Source organism: Anas acuta, chromosome 6 (assembly GCF_963932015.1).
Source record: "Anas acuta chromosome 6, bAnaAcu1.1, whole genome shotgun sequence".
NCBI classification, from domain to species: domain Eukaryota; kingdom Metazoa; phylum Chordata; class Aves; order Anseriformes; family Anatidae; genus Anas; species Anas acuta.
In genome coordinates, this window is record NC_088984.1 from 15,014,093 (window position 1) to 15,036,651 (window position 22,559).

Consider the following 22,559-nt stretch of genomic DNA (forward strand, 5'->3'; position numbering starts at 1 on the left):
GGACGGGGAAATTAAAGGGTGTTAGCAAGGAAACAGGCTGCTTCCCCGGAGAGCTGAGCTGGCGGACTGAAACTGCAGGGAAACAGTAATGATGAAGAGTAATGGGGAAAAATGTTCTTGCACTGGTGAGGAAAGCTGTAAAATAGGGAGTCTCACTTTGGGCTTGGTAATGGGATTTTCCATGTTTATTTCCATGTCAGTGTTATTTGACTGTTATATGACTGGGAATGTGCAAAGGTGATACACTTGTGTCACTTCTCCGTGACCCGCAGGCACGCCAGCCACTCCGCTCACGAACCACACGGTGCCAAGCAGTGCCACGTCCAAAAAGCCTTTATTAAACAGAGTGAAAACCAAGCATTCATCACCCGGTGCCACCCGAGCAGCACACCCCAACCCCAAACCGCCTCGGGCTGCACGGCCCCGCCCTGCTCAGGGCCAGCCCCCGCCAGGCGGGGCCGCCCCATGCCCAGGCCCAGGCCCAGGCCCGGCCCCGGCGCGTCGCCATGGCAACGCCCCAGGGCCGCGCGGGCGTCACGTGAGCGGCGCTCCCGCCGCCGCCGGCGGACGTGGCCGGTACCCAGCGTGCAGCGCGGCAGCGGCCGCCGCCACGGCGCTCCGGTGAGGCGGCCGCGGGGCCTCCGCCGTTGCTAGGCAACGCGGCCTGCTTGGGGCCTAGCGCGGCCTGGCCAGGCCCGGTTCGGGTTTGGGTGGCGGGGGCCGGTCGCGGTGGGTGTCGTTAGGCGGGCTGGGTGCCGGGAGGGGGTGAGGGTTGCTGCCCGGGGATGCTGTGAGGGCCCGGAGGAACGCGGGGTTGTGTGGTGCCGGGGGGGCTGGTGAGAGGCGCCGCGGGTGTGGGGGTGCCGGCGGCTGTCAGGGCAGGAGGGGGGGCTTGCTGAGGGTCAGGGGCTGCCTGCGGTGTCTGGGGGGTATCTGCGGAACTAGGCTGGTTTTAAAGAAAAGAGAGGTGATCGCCTGCTCCTAAGTAGTTATGATGAGGCCCCAGATAACTGTAAGGCAATTATTATCAGATCACTAATCGGAAGATCAATTTATGAGCAGTACTGCTATATAAACCCTTCCTAAGGCCTTTACAGGTGCTGTCTCAGGACTAAGTGCCACCATGACACGTAAATAAACTAGATAATAATTGCATCTCTCTCTAAAAAAAAAGTCGTGGTAAGACAGGCTCTGTTTTTCATCATCTGTCTCATGGGAAGAAATGAAGCTGCAGCCACACGTGGCAGCTCCTGTTTGTGAGCGCAGGGGAGGCTGACGTGTGGTATATTGGATGGTTCTGGAGAGGGTGGAACAGCAGCAGGCAGGCCAGCCAGCTGCACGCCTTCCTGCCTGTGGCCAGGTTCCTCTGTGGCTTTCTTTTTCCTGAGTTCTGCCAATTTCCATTTGCAGGAAGAGCCGCTAAGCATTGCTGTGAGGTGAAATCAGTAGACTGACCAGAAGCAGATGCACATGGGGAAAGGTGAGACCAGGATGAGCACTGAAGGATGCTTCTGTAGCAAACTCTCCCTGTCAATCATTGTCAGAGGCTCAGAACCTACCCGTGCGAGGGGAAGTGTTCAAAGGATATAAGCTTTTTTTTGAGGAAAAGCTGTGGAATTTGTAATGTTAGGGTGAGTTAATATCTGCAGTTTTGAATAGATGATTAAAAAAAATTAAATTTAGTTCTAAAACCAGTCCCATATCTTTAAAACTCTTTCTTCAAAACGTGTCAGTTTATCTCTTGATGCCTTGTGTGAAGTGCTGTTGTTTTGAGGATTGAGTAAAGTAGCTTTTTCTTTTTGAAGATTTGGTAAGCGTTTCTTCTGTGTGAATGTATTTTCAAGCGAGGCTGAACGTTGTGTTACAGTGTATGTACTACATACCTCTGTACGTACATGTGATCTTGAAACCAAAATAATACTTCTTTTATTAACTTAATTTCTTGGGTACCTTTCTGATTCTGCTTTAAGGAGGCTGAGAAAGAAGTACATCTTTACACAGGGTGGGTTTTTTAAATGGCAGTAACAGAAGCTGGTTATCTGTTGGTGTTAAGACAGATACAATTTTTCCTTTGTATGATTTCATAGTACAAAGTCAAGAGAACCGGCAGGTTTTCATGGTGGCCTGTCTTCTCTAAATGTTAGTTCTGAAGAAAGTGACTATTTTTGTTCTAGATTTATGCAAATATTTATGGGAAAGGGGTCTGAAGCAGTCTTTATCGTTCGCATTGTTGCCAGTGTGTACATCCTTTTGGTAGTGACACTTCCCTTGTCCCTAACTGTAAAACAACTGATGTTAGACTGAGCACTGAGAATCTGAATGCTGTGGAAATATGGGGATGGTTGTGTGGTGTTACCTTTCTAAAGTGTTTGGGTTTCTAATTGGGGTGGATTATAAATTAATTAAACTTAGTGTATGAGGTGAATTCAGTCAAAAGTTTACATTATTTAAGTTAGTAATGGACTGTACAGGTGGATACATGTTTGTTCCTAGTTTAAATGGCTGAAGTAATTGCAGATTTCTCAGCTTCTCGTAAGGAATGTAGAAACACTAATATTTTTGTTACTCTATTAATATTTTTTTTTTCCTTGCTTGACTACATCCGAATAATCTCTTTGGGGTGTATTCAGGCTTTTCCAATGTGACCTCACAAAAAGAGCTTAAGAATGTTGTTAGCCAGTAAATACATTCTTCTTTATTATTTTTTTTCTGTTTGTTCTTATCTCATCAGATAACTCAACATGAGCTATAATCAAGATCATTTAAGAAGTGACCAGAACAATATTTTTTCTTCTGAGAGCTTGCAACAGGATTCTGAGATTCTTCTGCTGTGCTGTCATACTTGCTACCTTCTCCTGAAATAGGACATGGAGTTATGTTCCTTTCTTCATGTTAGGTGCTAATGAAGTTACTTGCTTCATCAGAGGAAATGCAGATTCATGAAATTCCATTTTGTGCAAGTAAGTTACTGAGAGGAACTTTGTTCTCGCGTTACTGTTCTTATGTTTATATTGATGTAGCTCCCAGAATTCCCTCCCAGAATTGGGCCCCAAGTGGTAGAAATGGTTATTGTCTGAGAACCGCTGCTATGGAGAGCTCCTCTGCAATTTTGTCATGCTCTGGAGCTGCTGTCATGGTTGTGTGGTTAGCGGTATAATTAAGAAAATGTGTGCTCTGCGTATTCCACGTGAATTGTCCTGCTGGAGGCGTGTGCATGAACTTAAACACAGATAGGTTAAAGTTTCTAGGACTGCAGGTTAAATTTCCAGAATGCTTACCTCTAGGAAGTCCTGAAGGTGTTGGGAATTCTGGGTGGCTGCTTTTTTGTTGGTTATGCTGCTGATCAAAGCATTTTGTACGACAGGGAATTCTCTAGGGACATTGTGAAAAACAAGCGTACCTTATAAAAGCTCAAAGGCACTCAGGAGACTACAGGCAACAGTGACTTCTGCCGCGTTAACGAATCTGGGGGAAGGCTGATATGCTGTGGAAGTAGAACTAGAACGATATTCGTTTGGAACTTACTCAGCAGACTTGCTGTGTCTCAAAGCAGGTTAAAGTTTGCTGATGAAGCCAAGTTTCTCAAATCAGAAATCACAACATGGAATTATACGTGTGTCTTTCTGAGCTGTAAATGTACTTGAAAAACTCACCATCGATTATTATTTCATAAATATCTTTATGTATGACCTCTGGGGAGTAGGGAATTGGAAAGGGGAGAGCTCAAGGGGAAAACAGCCATTTCCTTTCTTTTACAGAGAGGCAGTGCTGTTTGGGGAAAAGTTGGATTCCGAAGTTTCAGAATACAGTCCTTGAATTGCTAGGACTTGTAAAGCGCCGTTAATGTCATGGTTTGAAAGGTGCTATAAACACGTCAATATTGTGCACTAAAGCATATTTCAGCTGTATTCATAAATCTGTTTTCTGTTTAATTTTATGACTATATGAAACTTCAGGAGCATCATCTGAGGGAGGCAAAAACTATTTTTTTCATAATTTCTGAAGTGATAGGTGTAGTAAGTGGTAGGAGTCAGTAGAGCAGTGTTAGAAGTTGTGTAAGGAAGTGTTTGCTTTTGGCTTCATATAGATTCTAGCAGTTCGCCCACTTGTCAGAGTAATCAGCCTCTTAAAATAATCTGCATAGAGCTTGTCTTACTAAACTTTTGGATGTTTTGTTTTAACATAAGATTTGAAGAACTTGGAAGTTTTAAATGTGTCTTCTGTCTTGAAAGACTGTCTACAGGCTAGGTGTTCATGCTGTTAAATGCTTCCTAGAATTTTTCACCTTTTGTGTGGGAAATGTTTAAATACACATTTATTTTTTTTCTTTAGAAGGATAGATTTCACAAAGCTTTATTTGTTATGCTTAGAAAATGACGAATAATGGAAAAGCACATGGGCTTTGTGAGTGCCATTTCAAACTGCTCAGTACTTGTGTAATACTGATAGACCCATTTTGCAGATCTAAAGAGGGAGAATGTAAGTACAGTATCACCCTGGATTTATGGAATTCAGATTAGTGTCACATTTTCAAATATATATTTTTTAACTTTGCTGCTACTTTGTGTTTCACATAGACTAATGGATCCTATGCTGTTAGGGTTTTAGTCTGAGTTAGGTTTGAAAATTATCTATGTGTTCCATTTTAAGGTTCAGCCAGTATACAGTTTGCACAGGTAGGTTAATCGCAGTTAACTCCTTTTAGTTCTACCTTAATTCTGATTCATCTATATTTCTAAGTTTATTTTGTATTTTTTCAGGTTGTCATTAACGCTGTTGGCAATGTCTATGATTTTATCTGCCTCTGTGGTCCGTGTGAGGGATGGACTCCCACTGTCTGCATCTACTGATTACGATCAAAGCACAGGAGTGCAAGAATGTAGGAAGTATTTTAAAATGCTCTCAAAGAAACTTTCTCAGCTTCCTGACAGATGTACTTTGAAAACTGGGCACTATAACATAAAGTAAGACTTCTCTTTTATGTATTTGTAATATCCTTGTTTATATCTGTCTGTAATTTAAAGTTAACAGTTGTATGATAGAAGTGATTAATCAAAATGAGAGTAATTCTTGGCAGTAGTTCTTGTGTATCGGAAGTTAAAAATGGAGAATTTGTAGAGAGTTTGAAGCCTAGTCCTACTTCAGTGAAAGTTCTAGCTTGAAATAGGCAATATTTTTATTAATACTGAAGTTGTTGACCTACTAGGAGCATTTTTATTAATTTTGAGTTTGTTTTTCACGTGCAAATCGTCACATATGTTCTTCGTCATGCTAGTTCAACTAGTATTTGTTTTCTCTTTTTAGTCTACACAAGCTTAAAAATTACCCAAGTACATTTATAACCCAGTATTTTTGAAACCTCATGTGTATGTTGTTATGGAATTAGGCCCTGCAGAGCTTTTGTTGTAACTTCAGAGTTTCTGTTGATTTCAGAGAAAACGTGATCTAAAAAAAGTAGCATAACATGATAATTATTTCATACTGTGCGCTCAGCTGAGGCAACGAGTTGTGCTTCTTCCTTTTTCTGTCTTCATACCTTTTCATGCCTTGGTTGTGTCAACAGTTTTTTATCCCGACTGGCAGCGTGTGGAGTCTGAATCTAAATAAATACGTTGATGTGAGTTTGGTTAAAAACATGCTGTGATTTTCTATTCTCAGACAAACTATTCATCCTGTTCTCCCACCTCTCCCTGGTCCTAGAAGGTTTTCTCCTCAGCCTTCTCCATCTCCCACGTGAGATGCAAGTGTCTGTCATATCCCACATGTATGTGTGAGTGTCCGGCATTGCTCAGGATCAGGGCCAGCACGGACTAAATCTTGCCAGTCAATGTTTTTTTGATTCCTTGTGTCAGTGCAAGAGCATTCTTGGAAAAGCAGTATCAAAGTATGCTGATGGCTCAGTTGCAAGAAATTGTGCATCCCTTTGTTTTAGTAGGCTTTTAAATTTGATTTTCATGCTTGAAATTAATGTTTTCTGTATTCTTGCCTGCTAGTCTTCCAGTGCTTGTTAAAAAAAACACATGGTCAGTAGCTGTGTGTTTTAGCTGGTTGTTGAATGGTAACTTACAGTTATTTCCATTTGTTATTTTGATGTTTTAAGATGAGTTGCGGTTTCCAAGACTGATCACTTGTTGTTGTTTTTTTTTTTTTTAATAAGTTCCTAACTATCACCTGCATTTTCTTGTTTAAACATCATGTTATGTGATCGTTCTGTAAGCAAGAGTAAAGACATTACAAAATGTGTATGTCGTATCCGTACTGCTCTGAATTGCTGTTATACTTCCACATTGCAGATACAAACACAGGGCAAATGCAGGTTCTCTTTGTATAAGTAAGGAACATGAAGTAAATATTTCCTGTAATAAATTAATGTGTTGAATCATCTCTTTAATCATCTGTAAAATGCAGAACTGTTGTTGAAGAAAGTCAATAGTTAATATTTTTAAACCTCACCTGTATTCTGCTTGTAAACTGATTGGATTAAAAAAAAAAACCTTTGGAGAATGAGAGATACAGCTTAATCAAGAGGTTTTTATGACTTACCTTTGAATATTTTTAATGGTGTAGGTTTTATATGTCAAAATCTTGAAAAAATTTGAATATGTGTCATGAAAAAGTGAAGTCTAATGAACTGCCTAAACGCAATAGGGTTATGTGTATTAAATTTTGATTTTGTATTTGCCAACTCTGGCCATCTTTACTCTCTCTGGAGAATGAGGTGTTTGTTACTTTTTGGATCAGTTTTGTGTCCTCCTAATGTATTTTAACAAGAACCACCTGCCCTTCCCTGCTCTCTGAAGATAAGCTTTTGCTTTTTGACTAAATTAATTTTCTACTAGAATACCATTTGACTTTTCAGTAAGCGTTAATTCCTTTGCTACCCCACAACAGATTTTTGCTTTTCTGATTACAGAATACGAGATCAGACTAGTGAAGCTATGTGTTACCCAGATTTAAATTTGATTTTTTTTTCTCAATTACAGTTTTATCAGTTCTCTGGGAGTAAGTTACATGATGTTGTGCACTGAAAATTATCCCAGTGTCCTGGCTTTCTGCTTCCTGGATGAGCTTCAGAAAGAGTTCATCACTACCTACAACATGATGAAGACAAATACCGCTGTCAGACCGTACTGTTTTATAGAGTTTGGTAAAGATCTGATTTCTTGTTATGTCTGTTCTCATACTAAGATAAATGAATATTTAAATAAATGTGCAACTTAATGTACACAAAACAAAACTATACAAGGCAGTTTATTGCTGTACGTCAGGTGGATTTAGAATCTTAATTAACTCCCATTAGGGTCAATAAAAAAAAAAAACAACCAAAAACTTCTTTGCACATTAGTCTACTAGACTGCAATTTCATGTTGGCTCTTAGGTGTTCAGCAGTTTTTGTTCAGTACATGAAAGGGAGAGATTTTTATTTGTCTTAGGATATACTGAGGCATTTAGTCCTCTGTTATGCAAGCTCCAAATACAGCTAATCTCATGTACACCAGATAACAGCTGTTTATGGATTCTATTAATCTGTTGCTTTAATACTACACAGTTGTTTTAAGTATTCTTATAAAATGCATTAGAATAAAACAAACTGCAGTTGTAGAGGAAATTATATATAAAACTAATATAAAAGAAATAACTGTTTGGTAGTTCCTGTAATCCAGTCAATTCTTTATTAACCGTTTTTGTATGACTTTTTCTTCCTTATAAATATGTCTTTGAACCCTTTTTTATGCCTTTGTTTTACTAGCTGTTAACATAGAACAGAGTTCTACTGCAATCTTTACATTTGTATAATATGATACTATATTTTCTCAGTCAGAATATTTTGCAGTCACATTTCATACCTACGTACGTTTATACTTGAATGCAGTTGATTTTTTCATAAGGATATTTAATAACCTCTCAGCAAAGCCAAAATAAGTGCAGTAAATCCATTGTATTAGCAGTTCATTCAGTCTCATGCAGTGAAAAGTCATTAGTTTATTCACAGTTATTAAGTAATTAGATTTCTAGAGCTAGATTTTTTTGACTGCAGAATAAAGTAGCACACGATATATTAGCCACAAAACAGAAATGGCATTAGAATGTTCCAAGATAAATGTAATCATTTCAAACAGTGTATTTAAATTTGTGAAGTATGTAGTACATAAAGCTGCATGGTTTAAGATTACTTAATTAACCAAAGTCCATAGGGTTATAACTTTTCTTTTAAATTTTACACAGATAATTTCATTCAGAGGACCAAACAGAGATACAACAACACACGTTCTTTGTCAACAAAGATGAATCTTGCTGACATGCAGACAGAAATCAAACTGAGGCCACCTTATCAAATTTCCCTGTCAGAACTTGGCTCAGCTAATGGATTTGCACATCTATCTGCAGCAGAGTATAAGGGGACTGGTAAGATATCTGCAGGTAAGTTTCAGACTTTCATATTTGTATCCTTAAATGTCACAGATGCAGAGTGGTAGAATTAATCTTTCTTTTGACATTATTTCTTAAAAAAAAAAAAAAAAAAAAAGAAGTTTTTCACTGTGGTTTTCTTAAAGCATAAAATTGTCATGAGATAACGTCCTTTAGTTTAGATGTCGTGTTCTATGCTCTAAATGTTCCTCTTTGCAAGGCACTCAGAGAGAGAAAAGGGCCTATTTAATGGACAGGCTATTGAAGGGAAAACTAACCACATGAAAATAAGCAAAACAGGACGAGCACTTAACATAATCCTTTTTTTTTTTAACCTCTTAATATTTATCAAAATTTTGATTGTTTCTGCCCAGTGAGATCCAGTGACAAAAGCTAAGATCAGTGCTATGAGTTAGAGCAGCTGGAGAGAGGGGCATTGCTTTAGGAAGCATCTGTGAAGGTGAAGTTCCAAAGAGCTGTGGTGTCTGAAAGAGCTATTCTCTAAAATAAGTGCTTTGTGTATGAGGTCAGTGATAGCGATTTCATATAAACTTGTCACGTTCATTCATTCATTCATTTAAGTGGTCTTGATTTTTTTATTTTTTATTTTTTAATCTTTAATTTACCATGTGTAGGAGGTACATGTGGCATTGTGTGGTTTTTAACTGGAGTAAAACTTGAGCAGGGTTTAAGGCTTGTGGTATCAAGTGAATGCTCTGAATCGGTTTGAGGCCCACATTTAGATGTTTCCCAGTATGCCAGAAAACTTGAAACTTCCCAAATCCTTGCTTATCCTGGGCAGGCACATACCATTGCCATTCACTTTACAGTGTCAGGGTGGGAATTGCTATTTTAAAGCTAAACATTTGCTAAAGTCTTTCATATAAGAAATCAGCTTAATTTTGTGCTTTTATATATTTTTAATAGGATCTCTTTACTGTGGTATCATCCTAATTACATTGCTTATTCCTAAGGATTCCTTTAGGAGACAGAACTACTTTCTACTAAAAATGAGAAACAGAATTGTTAGGGTGCCCTATCTGTACTGCCAGGGCCTTGATCCTGAGAATTCTAAGCGCTATTGAACTGCGTAGAAATAACTTACAATTTCAATATTTACTATTTAAGAGTACTAGAAATTCTGGGAAATTAGGAAAATAAGTGTGAAGATATTTAAATTGTTTATAGGAGTAGAATCTTTTAAGCAGTACTGTACGTATCTTTAATCATCTACTGCATGCTGTTTTGAAAGGTATGTTCCTTTCCACGCATCTCTCTGTTCAGTTATCCATTCCCTTCCTTGAATTGCTGTAGAAACTCACTGTCCAAGGGCTGTGCATTATGAGAGGTTTGCACTTTCCTCCTTTAGCTCTTCAAATTTTAGATGCTATTAAATAATAGTGTTGTGAATGTGGCTGTCTTTTTAGCAAGTCTGCTAATACTTGCATAATTCTTCGCTATCATCACTTCTCTCCATCCTTGAAAAGAACTCTCCCTGGATATTTACTACCCACTCTGGTGGCCAGACTTGAAAGTTTCTCCTTCGCTGTATGGTATGCACATACCATATATAACCGTAACAGCGTGGTTGTTACTAGTAGTATTGCCCTAAGTTCATTATTAAATATAGCACAAATGAGCTAACTGAACTCATTTTAAGTTACTGCACACCGGTAATCAGACAGCCCTGCCTGCTTATCAGTGTGAAATAGCTTTTGTCTTTTTTTTTGTTTGTTTAGTTTCTGTAACTTCATAAACTGGAAAGCCTTTTTCCTGGATCTGTTCAGTGCATACAACCAGGATTGACACTCCTCTCTCTATTAATGTTACGGTTCATTAACCTCATTGTTCACATCTTTACACTTCGTTGATTTGAACAGAGCGATTTAAGTATGGTTCAGTAGTCCTGTTGTTTTCTCAGTGTTGCTTAGGCTGTTTAGAGTTTTTCATTGTTTTTTTCATATTTATTAATTATGGAAAGGGACAATAATGAGCAACATAAGCAACTGTTATGTGCTTGTGACCCTAGATAAGCCTGAAGGAGTTGCTGTGCAAAGAAAATATGTTTTAATTTTAACATATTTTGTGAGAGACCTCTAAGCAGTATCTGGAAGGTCTGTACAAGGATGTAAGATCGGTATTAGCTGTAGTTTCAGAGCAGTCTTCTTTGGAGTAGTACTCGTTGGCTGTATCTATTTTTTTTTAAGTTAGGGGAATGTAATAGGCTTTGCCTCATAGTGTTCCATTCAGTGAGCAAGCTAAGTAAGTCTTGATAATTCTTCTAATGCATTAGAGTTAAAGAAAAATGGAGATTGTGAGAGGAGCTCTTAAGTATGTGACTTATTACCTGGCTACTAATTGTGGACAAATTTCAGCAGCAAGTGCATCATTTGCCATTGATTTTCTGGTGCGTTTAAGCGGCTTTCAGGACCCTACTGAATAAATTGGATATATTGAGTTAGATTAAATATAATAAGACAGTTATGCATTGAAGAAAAACATGCTTTAATTCCTTTCTAGACCTTGTGTTGATATATTTAAAGTGTTTTTTCTTTAAGAAGCAAAATTTTGTTTTGGGGTTTGCTTCAGTTACCTCTTGAAATAGAAGACACTGGAAAAAATGAGATTTGATATTTTTCTATATTTCTTAAAATACTGCTTTGACTTCTAATATCTTTATTTTGATCTTTTGATTTGCAGCTCCTCATCAGCGTCTGGAACCTGTCACTCTGCCAGGGATCGTCTCGTTTGTACTTAGTCTGTTATGTGGGGCTTTGAATTTAATTCGTGGTTTTCATGCCATAGAAAGTCTCCTGCAGGTATTGTATCATGTTTCTGAATTTTGGAGTTCTGCATCATTGTAGTTATACTGTTATCTTAGAAGTGCTTGCTATATGAGCTGAGTCTTGCCAGTTTTATTTTCACAAATATGGTCTGTGAGGTCAGACCTTTATTAGTGAAACTTGCTGCATATAATCTCAATATCCTTCTTGAGAGTGATGGATCATTCGTTAAGGCAGTGGAAGGTTGGTGTCTGACTCCCTCCCTAGGTACTTGGCAGCAGTGATTATGTGAACATCTTGCTCTTTTCTCAAAATTTATGCCAGCATATGAAACAATTTGAAGAGATACTGTTTTAAAACAGTTCTGAGAAATTATGGGAACTGTTGAGAATCTGGCCACATTTTTTTTTCTTAATTGTTCTTAATAAACCTTCTTAGACAGAGTGCTTATTTCACTCTGTTCTGAAAGGATCGACATGAGAGAAACTGTCTAGTGATTTCTTGTTTTCAAACACAACAAAACAAAAAAAAAACAAAAGTAACCTTCAAGCATTTATTTGCTTATGTGAACTCTGCTCTTACCCTCCCAATGGACTTTCAGTTTCTTTCTATGCACAGAATCCTTGTGTATGTTACTGTGAAAAAGATTTACTAACGTTAAACAGGTCTATAGGGTTGTACTGATGGCTGTAGGAACTAAAAATTCCGTGGAGGTTTTCAGAACAAGAAGGGGAATCTTCCTCCTTGGCCAACAGCTTGTCTTTTTGCTAGAACAAACACGAGGACTGCAATGCTTTTGCTAGCTAATGGACTTTGTATGGAAGAAGGGTAAAGAAGATGACCTTTATTCCCGTAGTTTACATAGTTATTGAAATGTGTAAAGATGTAATAAAAAATATTCTTTGAGGTCTCAGCATCTCCTGAAGACTAATGAATAGTAGAGCAAGGTTAATGAAAGTGTTCCATGTAGAGGCTTTTGTTTTTTCTAAAATAAAATAAAATAAATAGTGAGCGTATCTTTACATTATTCCTAGTTATGATTTTCTATTGCGCACATTTTTCTCAGTTTTTAATTAGGATAGAATTTAAAGTACCCTCTTGTAGGAATAGTACTGAACAGAATTCTGCGACTTTCTTTAATGGTTCTATAACTTGTTTTTTGTTCTTGAAAAAAAAAACTCAGCTGCAGTAAGGTATGCAGGTGTTAGATTAATGTGTTTGACTGATGATAGGGCAGTCAATTCATTTTATGCTGTATGCTGTTGCATCTGGAGGTAATAGATGGCAGTACAGATGGAAGACTTTTTTTCTTCTTTCTGACAAATGATGCACACCAAAAATCCATAAAGCTTACTTTATATCTTATGGGTTTTTCTAAAATAGAAATAATCTGAAATATGATTAATTAAACTTCTTCTGAAAAGTCATTCAAAAACTTCTGTCCCGAATTACTGTTCCCTTTATAATCAGTATTTTACTTAGGTGTTAGAAAAACTCTGTTATGATTTGTAGCTGTACTGCAGCAAGTACCTCTGCCTCACTGCCTCTGCACGTGTGTGTGGTTTAGGAATGTACTGCATTGTGCTGGTAAGTTTTAGGTGCAGACATACTGACTTTTCTCTAGTCAGCATTGTAAATGGAAATGCTCCACACTGAACACACTGGGCAGAAACAAGTTGTAGCTCTGAATGGATTGCCTTCTTCCCAAAGTGAAATCTGCTGGCAAGGGGGAACATCAGCACACATACCCATTGTTAGCCTGGGAAAGTTTTTGATTGTTGCATGTGTTTGTTTGAAATGCAGTTAGAATATCACTGAGTATGTAGATTTATTCTGCTTAGCTATAAAGGAACTGAAAAGCAACCTGTTTGAGGAGGTTGGAAGTAATATGTAGTCGTCGTTCTGTTTTTTTCTAAACACAGAGTGGAAAGTTCTATCACTTCAAGTAACTTTTTCCTTATTTTCCTTCAAGAAAACTGGATTTTCTAATAATCTGATAAATTTATGTTTTGTTTGCTCTCATTTCCACTGAGGCAAAGGTGCCTGCATTATTTTCTGTGTAGAATTTTACCACACCCTAGTGGCCAGTTTGTGTGTTTCCCTTTTGCTTTGTTTCCATTTTGTGAAGCTGCAGGAAGGCACAGTTCTACAAAGTTGATATTAAAGGCAGTTAATTTTCAGAGGCATCTGCAGAAAGTAAGTCTCCAGCTGGGATTCCTCTGAGGCTTCTGAAAATCTCAGTGTTAGTTATCTGCTGTGAATAAACATTTTCATGATTTCAAATCAGGTTCCAGATCACAGTGGTTTATTAGAGATAAATACGCAATGATGAGTGCTAATTTCTTTGGATTAGCCTATTCTAGGGATTCTTATAAATCTCTCTGTAAGACTATTTTAAAATGTAATAATGAATAACTTCCATGCTGTATGTGTTTGCTATATGTTCACTGAAACGTTGTAAGATCTGTGATGGCTTTTTGTTTTATTTTCACAGAGTGAAGGTGAAGATTTCAGCTACGTTATTGCATTTTTTCTTGGAACAGCGGCTTGTTTGTACCAGGTGCGTTCTTGTGCTTGCATAATTCACTCGTTTAGAAACATCACTCAGTCATGCATAAATGTCATCAGGTTTTCCTAAATGTCACAGATACTTGAATAGAGTGATTATCAAAATAATTTCTGCTCCATTTTAATGTATTGATCATAAAATATCTTACAGTAGACTCATACGATACACTTTCTGTTGCTGACATTTTTTTTCAGTTAGTTGATTGAGTGATACAGTGTAGTTAGTCTGCAAAAGTCTCAAGCAATGGAGATTATATTGTTTCCTTTAAGTAATAGTTTCCCAGTTTAAGTGGATCTAACCATCTGACCAAATGCTTTACTGCTCCTTTTATTTGGAAGGGTTTGAAGTAAATACAGTAATACCTAGGCACTACAAACAGTAATTTTCTTCCACTTCATACATTATCGTGCATCTCTTTCATTTTCAAATCTTTCAGCCACTTTCCACTATCTCCTTCTCCTATCTGATATTTTGTGCTTACATTTCACATCTGCAGGTTTTCCATAAAGAGCCAAACGATACAATTTATTGGGGTTACAAGTGTACAATGGCTTGGCATTTTTTGAGGAAAATAAAATATTAAAATAAGTTAAGTAGAATTTCTCCAACACTAATAAAAAATAGCAAATGCTTAAGAAGAACACTTACATAGTCTGATGATGAATGCTGTTAAAAATTTGTGTAAGAATAGCTATATACTCTCTGGGAGCAGATTTGGATTACAAAGTAAGCCCAAGTGATGTTATCTACCTGGAAGCACAGTAAAAGCTTTCTTTGGCAGATGGAAATTGCTAGAATCCAGAGGGGGCAAACTTTTTTTTTGGTGGAGGTCAAAAGGAAGTGGTTTGAATAATAGGAGAAGTAAAAGTAATATCCACGAGAAAGCACAGGACAGCTCTGTCCTTTTAGAGATGAAAAGAAAACTGAGCCAAGAGACTTGAGCAGATTTCCTCTTGCAGTAGTAGGAAAGTAAAGGGTAGGAAACTGGGGGCAGTCCAGATGTTCTGTATTACACCACATTGTGCAGAAACTGACACTTTAAACACAGTAGAGTTAGGTAGAGTGGTGCATTTCTCTCAAAACATGATCAGTGTTTTACCACCTGAGGAAGGGCAGTGGATCTGTGTGGACTTGTCTGCCTCCACCAGTTAATCCTCTGATGAACTCTGGCAGGATGCTGGGCTTGCAGCTGGGGGATTGCCGTGTGCTGAGTATTCCCCATTGCAGGGCCGTGCTGTTTTCCCTGTCCTCCCTGCTCCTCCATCTGAAGAGGATTTAACACTGGCTCTTGGTACTTCTCTGTTGCTCGGGTGGAACAAAGAGTGTGTTTTTGAGCAGCGTTTGCCAGGAACATCCACTTCCCTTTATCATGGGCCACTCATTATTGCAGTTTTTAATCAATTAGTATGAGAGAGTTGTTGTTGATGTCGGGTACTTTCACCCTTCCATAACTGCTAAATTGACGTTGTTCTGACATGTTTAATTTAGGGTTTTGCTTTGGTTTTAATTTCTTAATGACCAGAGACATTTTGGTGGTGGAAGCTGTTTTCCATGCAATAATATGGTTTCTTCTTTTTCCTGACAGTGTTACCTGTTTGTATATTACACGGGCTGGAGGAATGCCAAGTCTTTCCTGACTTTTGGGCTAATTTGCCTGTGTAACATGTACCTGTATGAACTGCGCAACCTGTGGCAGCTCTTCTTTCATGTGACTGTGGGAGCATTTTCTACCTTACAAATTCGACTGCGACAACCACAGGGAAAGTCCCCTGATTACAATGTCTGACAAGTCCTGGAACACTTAGAGGCAGTCTTGTTCCAACAGATACTCTCAGGAATGTAAAGCTGTTCTCCAAAAGAAGAAGCTGTCTGGATGGCGCTTTTTGGTTTTGTTCCTTTTTCTTTTTTTCTTTTTTTTTTTCTTTTTTTTAATAAAGCAATGTAAGATGCCTGTGGACATTTTTCACTTGATGGTTAAACTTTTTTTTTTTTTAAAGGAACAGCCAAGGACACAAAAGAATACAGAACTGGAGGATAAAAAGGGTCATATCATGCAGTGAAGTGTATGTTGCAGAGAGACTGAGATTGGGGAATTTCACCGGTGGCACGAAAACGCTTCACTCAAAAGTATGTCAATGGAAGGAATGTACAGAGTATGTGTCCTGCATATCATGTAAGCTCTTCAGTTCCAAAATCAGTTTTGCCTTTGTGAGGCAGTAGAGGATAGGGTAAATTAACAATAAAAATGCTATTGCATATTAGCAAATGAGATTTGGAATATGTAAGCTACAACGTTTGGGAATGTTTTGTTTCACGTTGACATATGCATGAATGTTTTCTTAATTAAGACATTACCTGGAAACTCCCTGTTTCTGGGGATCAGCTTTTTGGCACCTGTGGCTCTCCATCTAGTGGCATAAATACTTGCACATTTTTTCACCATGATTTTCTATCAATTATCTTTTGAAAGTGATTTGTGTGGGCAGGGTTTCTTTTTAGTAATTGTCTAGAAAGTTCTGCCACTTAGCCCAGGACTTTTGCACACTTCCTCTGTCTGAGCTGCGGAAAGGTTGAAAGGAAATGGACTGGTGAGTAAATTGGAGCGACTTGTACTTGTTGGACTATTGTTCTTTTTATATACTTTTAGAAATGGGTGAATGATTAGCTGAAACCTGAAATAAAAAAGTGCTGACAGGAAAATAATAAATCAGTCTGATTAGCTTAAATGAAAAAACCTAACGGGAATATTGTTTATTTTTTTCTGGCTTTAGGCTGTTTTGTGCTGGGATAGAACCTCACTGAGAGAGACTTGTGTTCAAAGGAACAGTCATACACTCCTAAAGTTTGTGAACAAACAGCAAATACCTAACATGTACAACACAGAATAGCAGCAATATACTACTGGCATCGGTTACATTGGCCTTATTTGTGGCAGTTAGATGATGGTTGGTTGTGGTGCTCCATAATACGTAAATAGATCGTTATAGGTGGGTTTGTGTGACCTGCAGTAATGTAAGGATTCACTGAAATCTTGAGAAAAAGAAGAAAAAAAAAAAGAAAGGCTTTAATAGGGAGGTTGTCATGGCTGCTTGTGGTGTCGGATTTGGGGACTGTCAGAGTTTTGCTGTGCTCTAGACAAGTTTCCTGGGGTACCTCTTATCAAAATGTGGTGTGTGCTTCAGTAAGCTATTTGGGGTACCTCTTATCAAAATGTGGTGTGTGCTTCAGTAAGCTATTTGGGGTACCTCTTATCAAAATGTGGTGTGTGCTTCAGTAAGCTATTTAGTCGGACTGTGACCAAGAAGAAAGGAGTTAAGAGTTTTTCAAAAGGTAGTTTTAGTCAAAAATAAGATAAAACTAAGAAGAATTAGAAAATGAAATTGTAATCCAAAGTGAACAGAAGTTGTATTGCATTTTTCATAATGTCTTGTTTCTGAGACTGGTGTTTGAGCAAGACCATGAAGATAGCCCAGGTGTGCTGCCCCCAGAGCTGGTGTTGCAGAAAACGTGCTTTGCAGCTAAGCCTCTTTCCTCCCACTTTGAGCCAGTGGAAAAAAATGCATTCGTGAATGTGGTCTGATTTTGTTTTGGGAACCAGGAAAGTGGGGAAGAGACATAGAGGAGGTATGGATGCAAGCATACACGTCTTAGGGATGTTTAAACCACAAATACTTTAAAGATCCAAAAGAACAGAAATCAGCCTTTGCTTAGCACAGGGAGGTTTGCTTGCCTTCTGCTTTAATGCACCTCCATGAGTGCTGGTCACCAGAAAAGGTGAGAAGCAGTCCTTCACCACTTTAAGTCAATGGCTGGAAAGTATGAATATTCACTTTTAGGTATAAAAATAGATTTCATCTTGCTCACAAAGGCTAGAACTAGAGTCCTGTCTGTCCTTTCACTTCGCCCTGCTCAATAGGCAGGGAGGCTATTTTCTGAACCCCTGACGGACTGCTTCGCTTCTAACTCCTGCTGTTGTGCAGATGAAACATTTCCGTTGTCTCATTTCTCTGGTTTATATGTCAGCAGATAACCTTGTTTGTATTCTGAGATTCCTTCTCTTCCTCCTGCTTCTAAAGATGCCTTTTTGAGGACTGAAAGCTGTGCCGCAACGTGTGGAGGCACGCTCCCGTTCTGGTTACACTGGCATTAAGCTAACCGCTGACTAGCAGGTAAAATGAACAACTGCAGCTGTTGGTGCAACAGAGGACAGTTGCGTCTTTGTTTCTGTGCTTGTTTTTATGGCACTGATAAAAATCCCTCCTCACAATGACAGGTTAGTGTGTGCTTGGTAAATACGGCTATTCTTCATCACTTGGTATTGCTATGTGCTAAAAACAGGGCTTTAGCTTGACTGTGATACCAGGACTTGCTGACATTTTGCATAAGATGAGAAACAAGACGTGCCAGACCAGGTTAGAGGTGAAACTGAAAATTCCCAGGGTTTCCTGTTTGCTTGTAAAAATCCAGCATTCGGAGAACCTTCTAGTTCAGCTCTTCCCTGCTGGCATGACCAGATGCAAGAGTTAGACTTGTAGAGATGAATTTATGGGCAATGAATGTTGTCTTGTGCAACGTGATTTTAGTTTGAATCACAGGGCTGTTGGTAGTTGATTTTTCTGTGGAATTTAGTGGAAGCGGAGCCCCCTGTGTGCCGCTAGATGCCTGGTTCTTGTTGGCCTCTCCTGTCCCTCAGGCACAGGGCCCCAGGTAGGGTGTCCCTCAGCCCATATTTCGTTCCCAATCCATCGGCAGTGGTCCCTCCAAGGCCAGGAGAGGCACCAAGCATGTGTGAGCAGTGGTTTCTGTGGGAGCTTGGGCTCCAGGGCTGTGCCACGCAAGGGGAAAGGAGTTTGTGGTTTGTTCAGGAGGCCTCCCGTGGGCCTTTCAAGGGCACCCTCAGAGTGAGGAGCAGCCTTGGAGCTCCTGGCAGGGGCCTGCCTGCTGCCTGCTCTGCTGTGGGTGTGTGGCACTGCGCCACCTGGCCAAACCAGCGATTAATTGTGCTCATCTGTAAGCTGTGTTTTTTTGCTTATCTGCAAGCCGCCACCTGGCTGAGGCTGCACGGGTTTGCTACCAACAGATGGCAGTAGGTGTTCGTGTCTGGAAGTGCGTTTAAAGCAAGAGCTGGGCCCAGCGGGTCTAGCAGGGCCTGGCCACCACGCTGAAAGCAGAGCTCTGGGGACAAGTGGGACGTAAGGGGATGGTGAGGTGCTCAGGGACGAGAAGGAAACCATGAATTTCTGAAAAAGTTGCAGAAAAAGTTGCTCTGCCTCCCCTGAGTAAGGTGCTGTGTCTCCTTCAGTTGAAAAACTCATAACAGAAATGGTCAAGAGAATGGAGAATGGAAATTGATTTGTTTTGTTTTGCTTTTATCTAGTATCTGCCAAATTAGCCTTTTTCAGACTGCATCCTAAGCTAGCTCTCTGACATCTCCCCCATCCCAGTCCAAGCTTTTAGGTTTAGCTGGCAGACTTGGGGATTTTTGTCCTAAGCCAATTTTGAATGCTCTTTTTAGCCCCCTCCACGTATGCTCAAACCAGAAATGCTGCTGTCCTCAGGAGCACACAAAATTACTGTGTGTTTTTTTTTTTGTTTGTTTTGTTTTGTTTTTTCCCTCAGCTATCCCTAGTGCTAGCATGGATTTGTCAGCTGTCCTGAGGCCAATGTTTCAAAATAAGCAGGTACACAGCAGACGTGCAAGAGGGAAGCCGGGGGTGTTCACTGTGCAGGTGAGAGCTCGAGGACCTGGGACTGGGCTCTGCATAGGAGCAGTGTAGTCCCAGTGGGCATCCAGTGCTAGCCAAGAGCTGACTGTTTCTGTGTGGAAACCGGGTGTATTTATACAACGTCTGCCTACCTCCTCATTAGCCAGCTGCATCTAAAATAAGACAGAGACACTTTACCAGTGAAACAGTGTTTAATATAGTTAAATTACTTAAATAGATTTCAATTTCCATGGGAAATCATAACTGTATCCATTTTTGCAAGATCCAGAGTAAAGAGTGTGTGAATACCCCTTGAAATGATCATGACACACTGTCAACAATCACAGCTAGAGATACCGGGGACTTGAAATTTCATTGACAACACAACTTCATAAGATGAATCAAAAGGTAAGAAGACCGCAGACTTTCATAAAGCAGAAAGCAAACCTAAAAATGAATTTGTGGCAGGGAGGGAATGGAACTCAGTGAGGGAATAAAAGGGGTGGAATGGGGAAGAAATGCGTAATGGCGTGATGCAACTTAAGTATTTTGCAAACCAGGAGGGATGTAAAGGAGCAAAAGTATAGTACAAGGGCAGACTTGGCAGTTTTACAGAAGTCAATATACTATACTTTTCAGAGATGTTTCCTAGTGGAAGGGGGAAGGCAAGGGGCGATGCCATTTAAGCTCGTGCTTAAATGGCTTAATGCTAGGGTTATGCTTAGCAATATGGCAAATTAATTAAGACAGGCCCATGGATTTTCACTTGTTCTTGTTGTCAAGTAGGAAAAAAATAAATTACCACCACAGTGCAATCATTAAGCTGTTAGTACTACAATAATTCTGCCCTGAGAAGAGTGGAAAAGAACTTTATTAAACGTCAAAAGATTGGAGTCACTTTTAGTGCTAGCCAAATTCAATATCAAAACTCTCCCCTCATAGAATATAAAAAATATAGCTTTTAAATTCTTTTCTTTTTTAATAAAATACCAAGGGATTCTTCTTTAATAGCTAAAAAAGGTACATAAATGGTAACAGTGAACTATTCATAAACCCCCACTAGTGATAAAGATGTCCAACACGATATCAATGGCACTGTATTTTAAGGTCGCTCACCTCATACACATTTGCCATCAAAACCTCTTTTTGAAAATCGCCTAACTCCTCGGAACTGAAAATATGTGACTCAGTTTAAGTAAGTGCTCGCTACAGGAAAGTCAACTTGATGCTGCAGTACATAGTTCTTTGTAATGTCAAATGGCAGTTACAATATCAGACAACTCTCATATCATCAGGATTCTATTAATCCAGCTCTGAAAAATGCTTCTTTTTTTTTTTAAAGAAAAGTTCAAATAATCTTTTTTTTTTCTTATATGAGTTCCTGTTACAGTTAATTAGAAGATTTGCTTAGAGCTTTTTAACTTGCTTGACAGATACTGTCTCATTAGCTTAAATTAATAGGTCCTGTTTCCATTTGTTAAGATGCCACCCTCTATATGAATGCTGCATTGAACAACTGTGTGACTACTCTATCTTTTTTTTTCCTCTTCTTTGGGGTTGTAGATTTTTCTGGATTTTCTTTTTAAAATGCATCTGCTCCAGCCTGGAAACTCACCTGTTGTTGTTCGATTGTATAGTGATAATCTGAAAACTGCCAAGTCTGTGTTCAGAGTATTATGCACAAAAAACTACACAAAAGTCTAACAGGTTATATACACCTCCCAACACACCTCGGTGTGGTGTGGACAGCCTGCCTTCTAATTTATATATAATTTACAAAATATAGAATTTGGTATTTCTGTTAGATCTCCATGTTTTCAATATTACAAAATAAAAAATACAAAAAAAAAAACACAACAAATTTCAGGGGAGTTCCCTTCCCCCCCAACGTCTCTTGTTTACATCTAGTCTTTCCCATGTAAACTGATATATACCAAAGAAGAGCACAGAAGACTTTTTAATAAATATGTTTGTAGATCCATCTTTCTTTATCTTGATCTTCCCCTTCGCAAGATGTGCCAGCTCCACTCCGAAGAGCAGTCATTTAGCCATGTAAAAGAAGGGAAAAGAGAAGGCCAGAGCTAAACGTCTTTTCACACTAAAACATTAATGATGCCATTCTAAAAGGCCTTGTTGTGTGTTGCAATGGTGGTTATCAATTTTGAAAGCCCATTCAAAACAGCTAATAAAAGCACAGTGGTACACTTCAAATAGCTGGCAGTATGGGATGGAAACATTATGGCAGTGCAAATCCATTCCAAAATAATGCTTTGTAGTGAATCATACATTCCTTCAACCAAGTAAATGTTGTGTTGCGTCAATAAATACTTAAATAGCTTCTTGTATCATCCTGTGGTAGCAGCCTCTTTTAAAGATTCCAAATTCTTATCTGTGAACGCCGTAGTACGCATCTTTGGTTGATTTAGCGCTCAGCCAGGAACAAATTGAAGATGGTTTCTGTTGATTGCATTTCATGATAGGTGGCCAAAGAGTTTGCTGATACCAGCTCTAGAGTCGCTGTGTGAAATTTCAACTGCGTTGCGTTTGTAAGATTCACTGCCGAAAAGTGATTCTTCTCCGGTTCACAATCTCCTGTAATGCAAATTCCATCTCTGAGCGATGCTGCAGTTGGCGCTAACTGACCGGAGGCCCTTCATTTAGAAAGTAGGTGGTCATTTCTCCTTTGCCTTTGACCTTAATGACCCCTCGATATTCCAGCTGGTAGTTGTTGGCTGCTAGAACCTGGTACATGTCTGTGGTTACCTGCAAAATAAACAAGAATAAGTGTACGCTTGTCATGCTTTTCATGCAATTTTTTCACTTGCTTCTGGAGTCGTCCTCAGGTAAAATTAAAGTAGGATCAATTGTTTTGTTTCTGAGTTGACTTTTTCATATCAATCACTGACTAAAGAATTGGCACAAGTTGCAAAACAAACTCAGACTTTTAAAGTTGAGAAACTACAGAAGCCGCACAGAGTACGGTATTTGAAGAGAACCATATTTTTCAAGGAGGTCACAGTATAAAAAGAAAGAAACGAGTCACATTTTTTAAAATACACCTGGTAGTTCAGGATACTCAGCTGCACTCATTAT

The 22,559-nt window shown here is 39.1% G+C and overlaps 2 protein-coding genes across 11 annotated transcripts in view; one reads left to right on the forward strand and one right to left on the reverse strand.

The window, feature by feature from the left end:
• Positions 1–490: 490 nt before the first annotated feature.
• On the forward strand, positions 491–20,802 carry SEC22A (SEC22 homolog A, vesicle trafficking protein). Of its 7 annotated transcripts, none has more exons than XM_068687525.1 (12): positions 533–621; positions 1,411–1,480; positions 2,732–2,960; positions 4,761–4,964; positions 6,984–7,147; positions 8,227–8,421; positions 11,110–11,228; positions 13,687–13,752; positions 15,347–16,910; positions 16,990–17,930; positions 19,381–19,490; positions 19,750–20,802. In XM_068687525.1, exons 4-9 carry the CDS (start codon positions 4,783–4,785, stop codon positions 15,545–15,547), a joined length of 927 nt encoding a protein of 308 aa, XP_068543626.1. In that variant the 5' UTR covers positions 533–621; positions 1,411–1,480; positions 2,732–2,960; positions 4,761–4,782; the 3' UTR covers positions 15,548–16,910; positions 16,990–17,930; positions 19,381–19,490; positions 19,750–20,802. The 7 variants fall into 7 exon arrangements, with proteins under 7 accessions (XP_068543628.1, XP_068543626.1, XP_068543625.1 ...); XM_068687524.1 differs by having other exon boundaries at positions 19,381–19,442; XM_068687523.1 differs by lacking the exon at positions 19,381–19,490.
• The window catches only part of ADCY5 (adenylate cyclase 5), a 214,705-nt gene continuing 211,805 nt past the window's right edge, over positions 19,660–22,559 (reverse strand). For all 4 annotated transcript variants that reach the window (XM_068687512.1, XM_068687513.1, XM_068687515.1 and 1 more), the window contains exon 21: positions 19,660–22,229. In XM_068687512.1, coding sequence (XP_068543613.1) covers positions 22,101–22,229 — 129 coding nt within the window. In that variant the 3' untranslated portion in view covers positions 19,660–22,100. The remainder of the gene's footprint in view (positions 22,230–22,559) is intronic.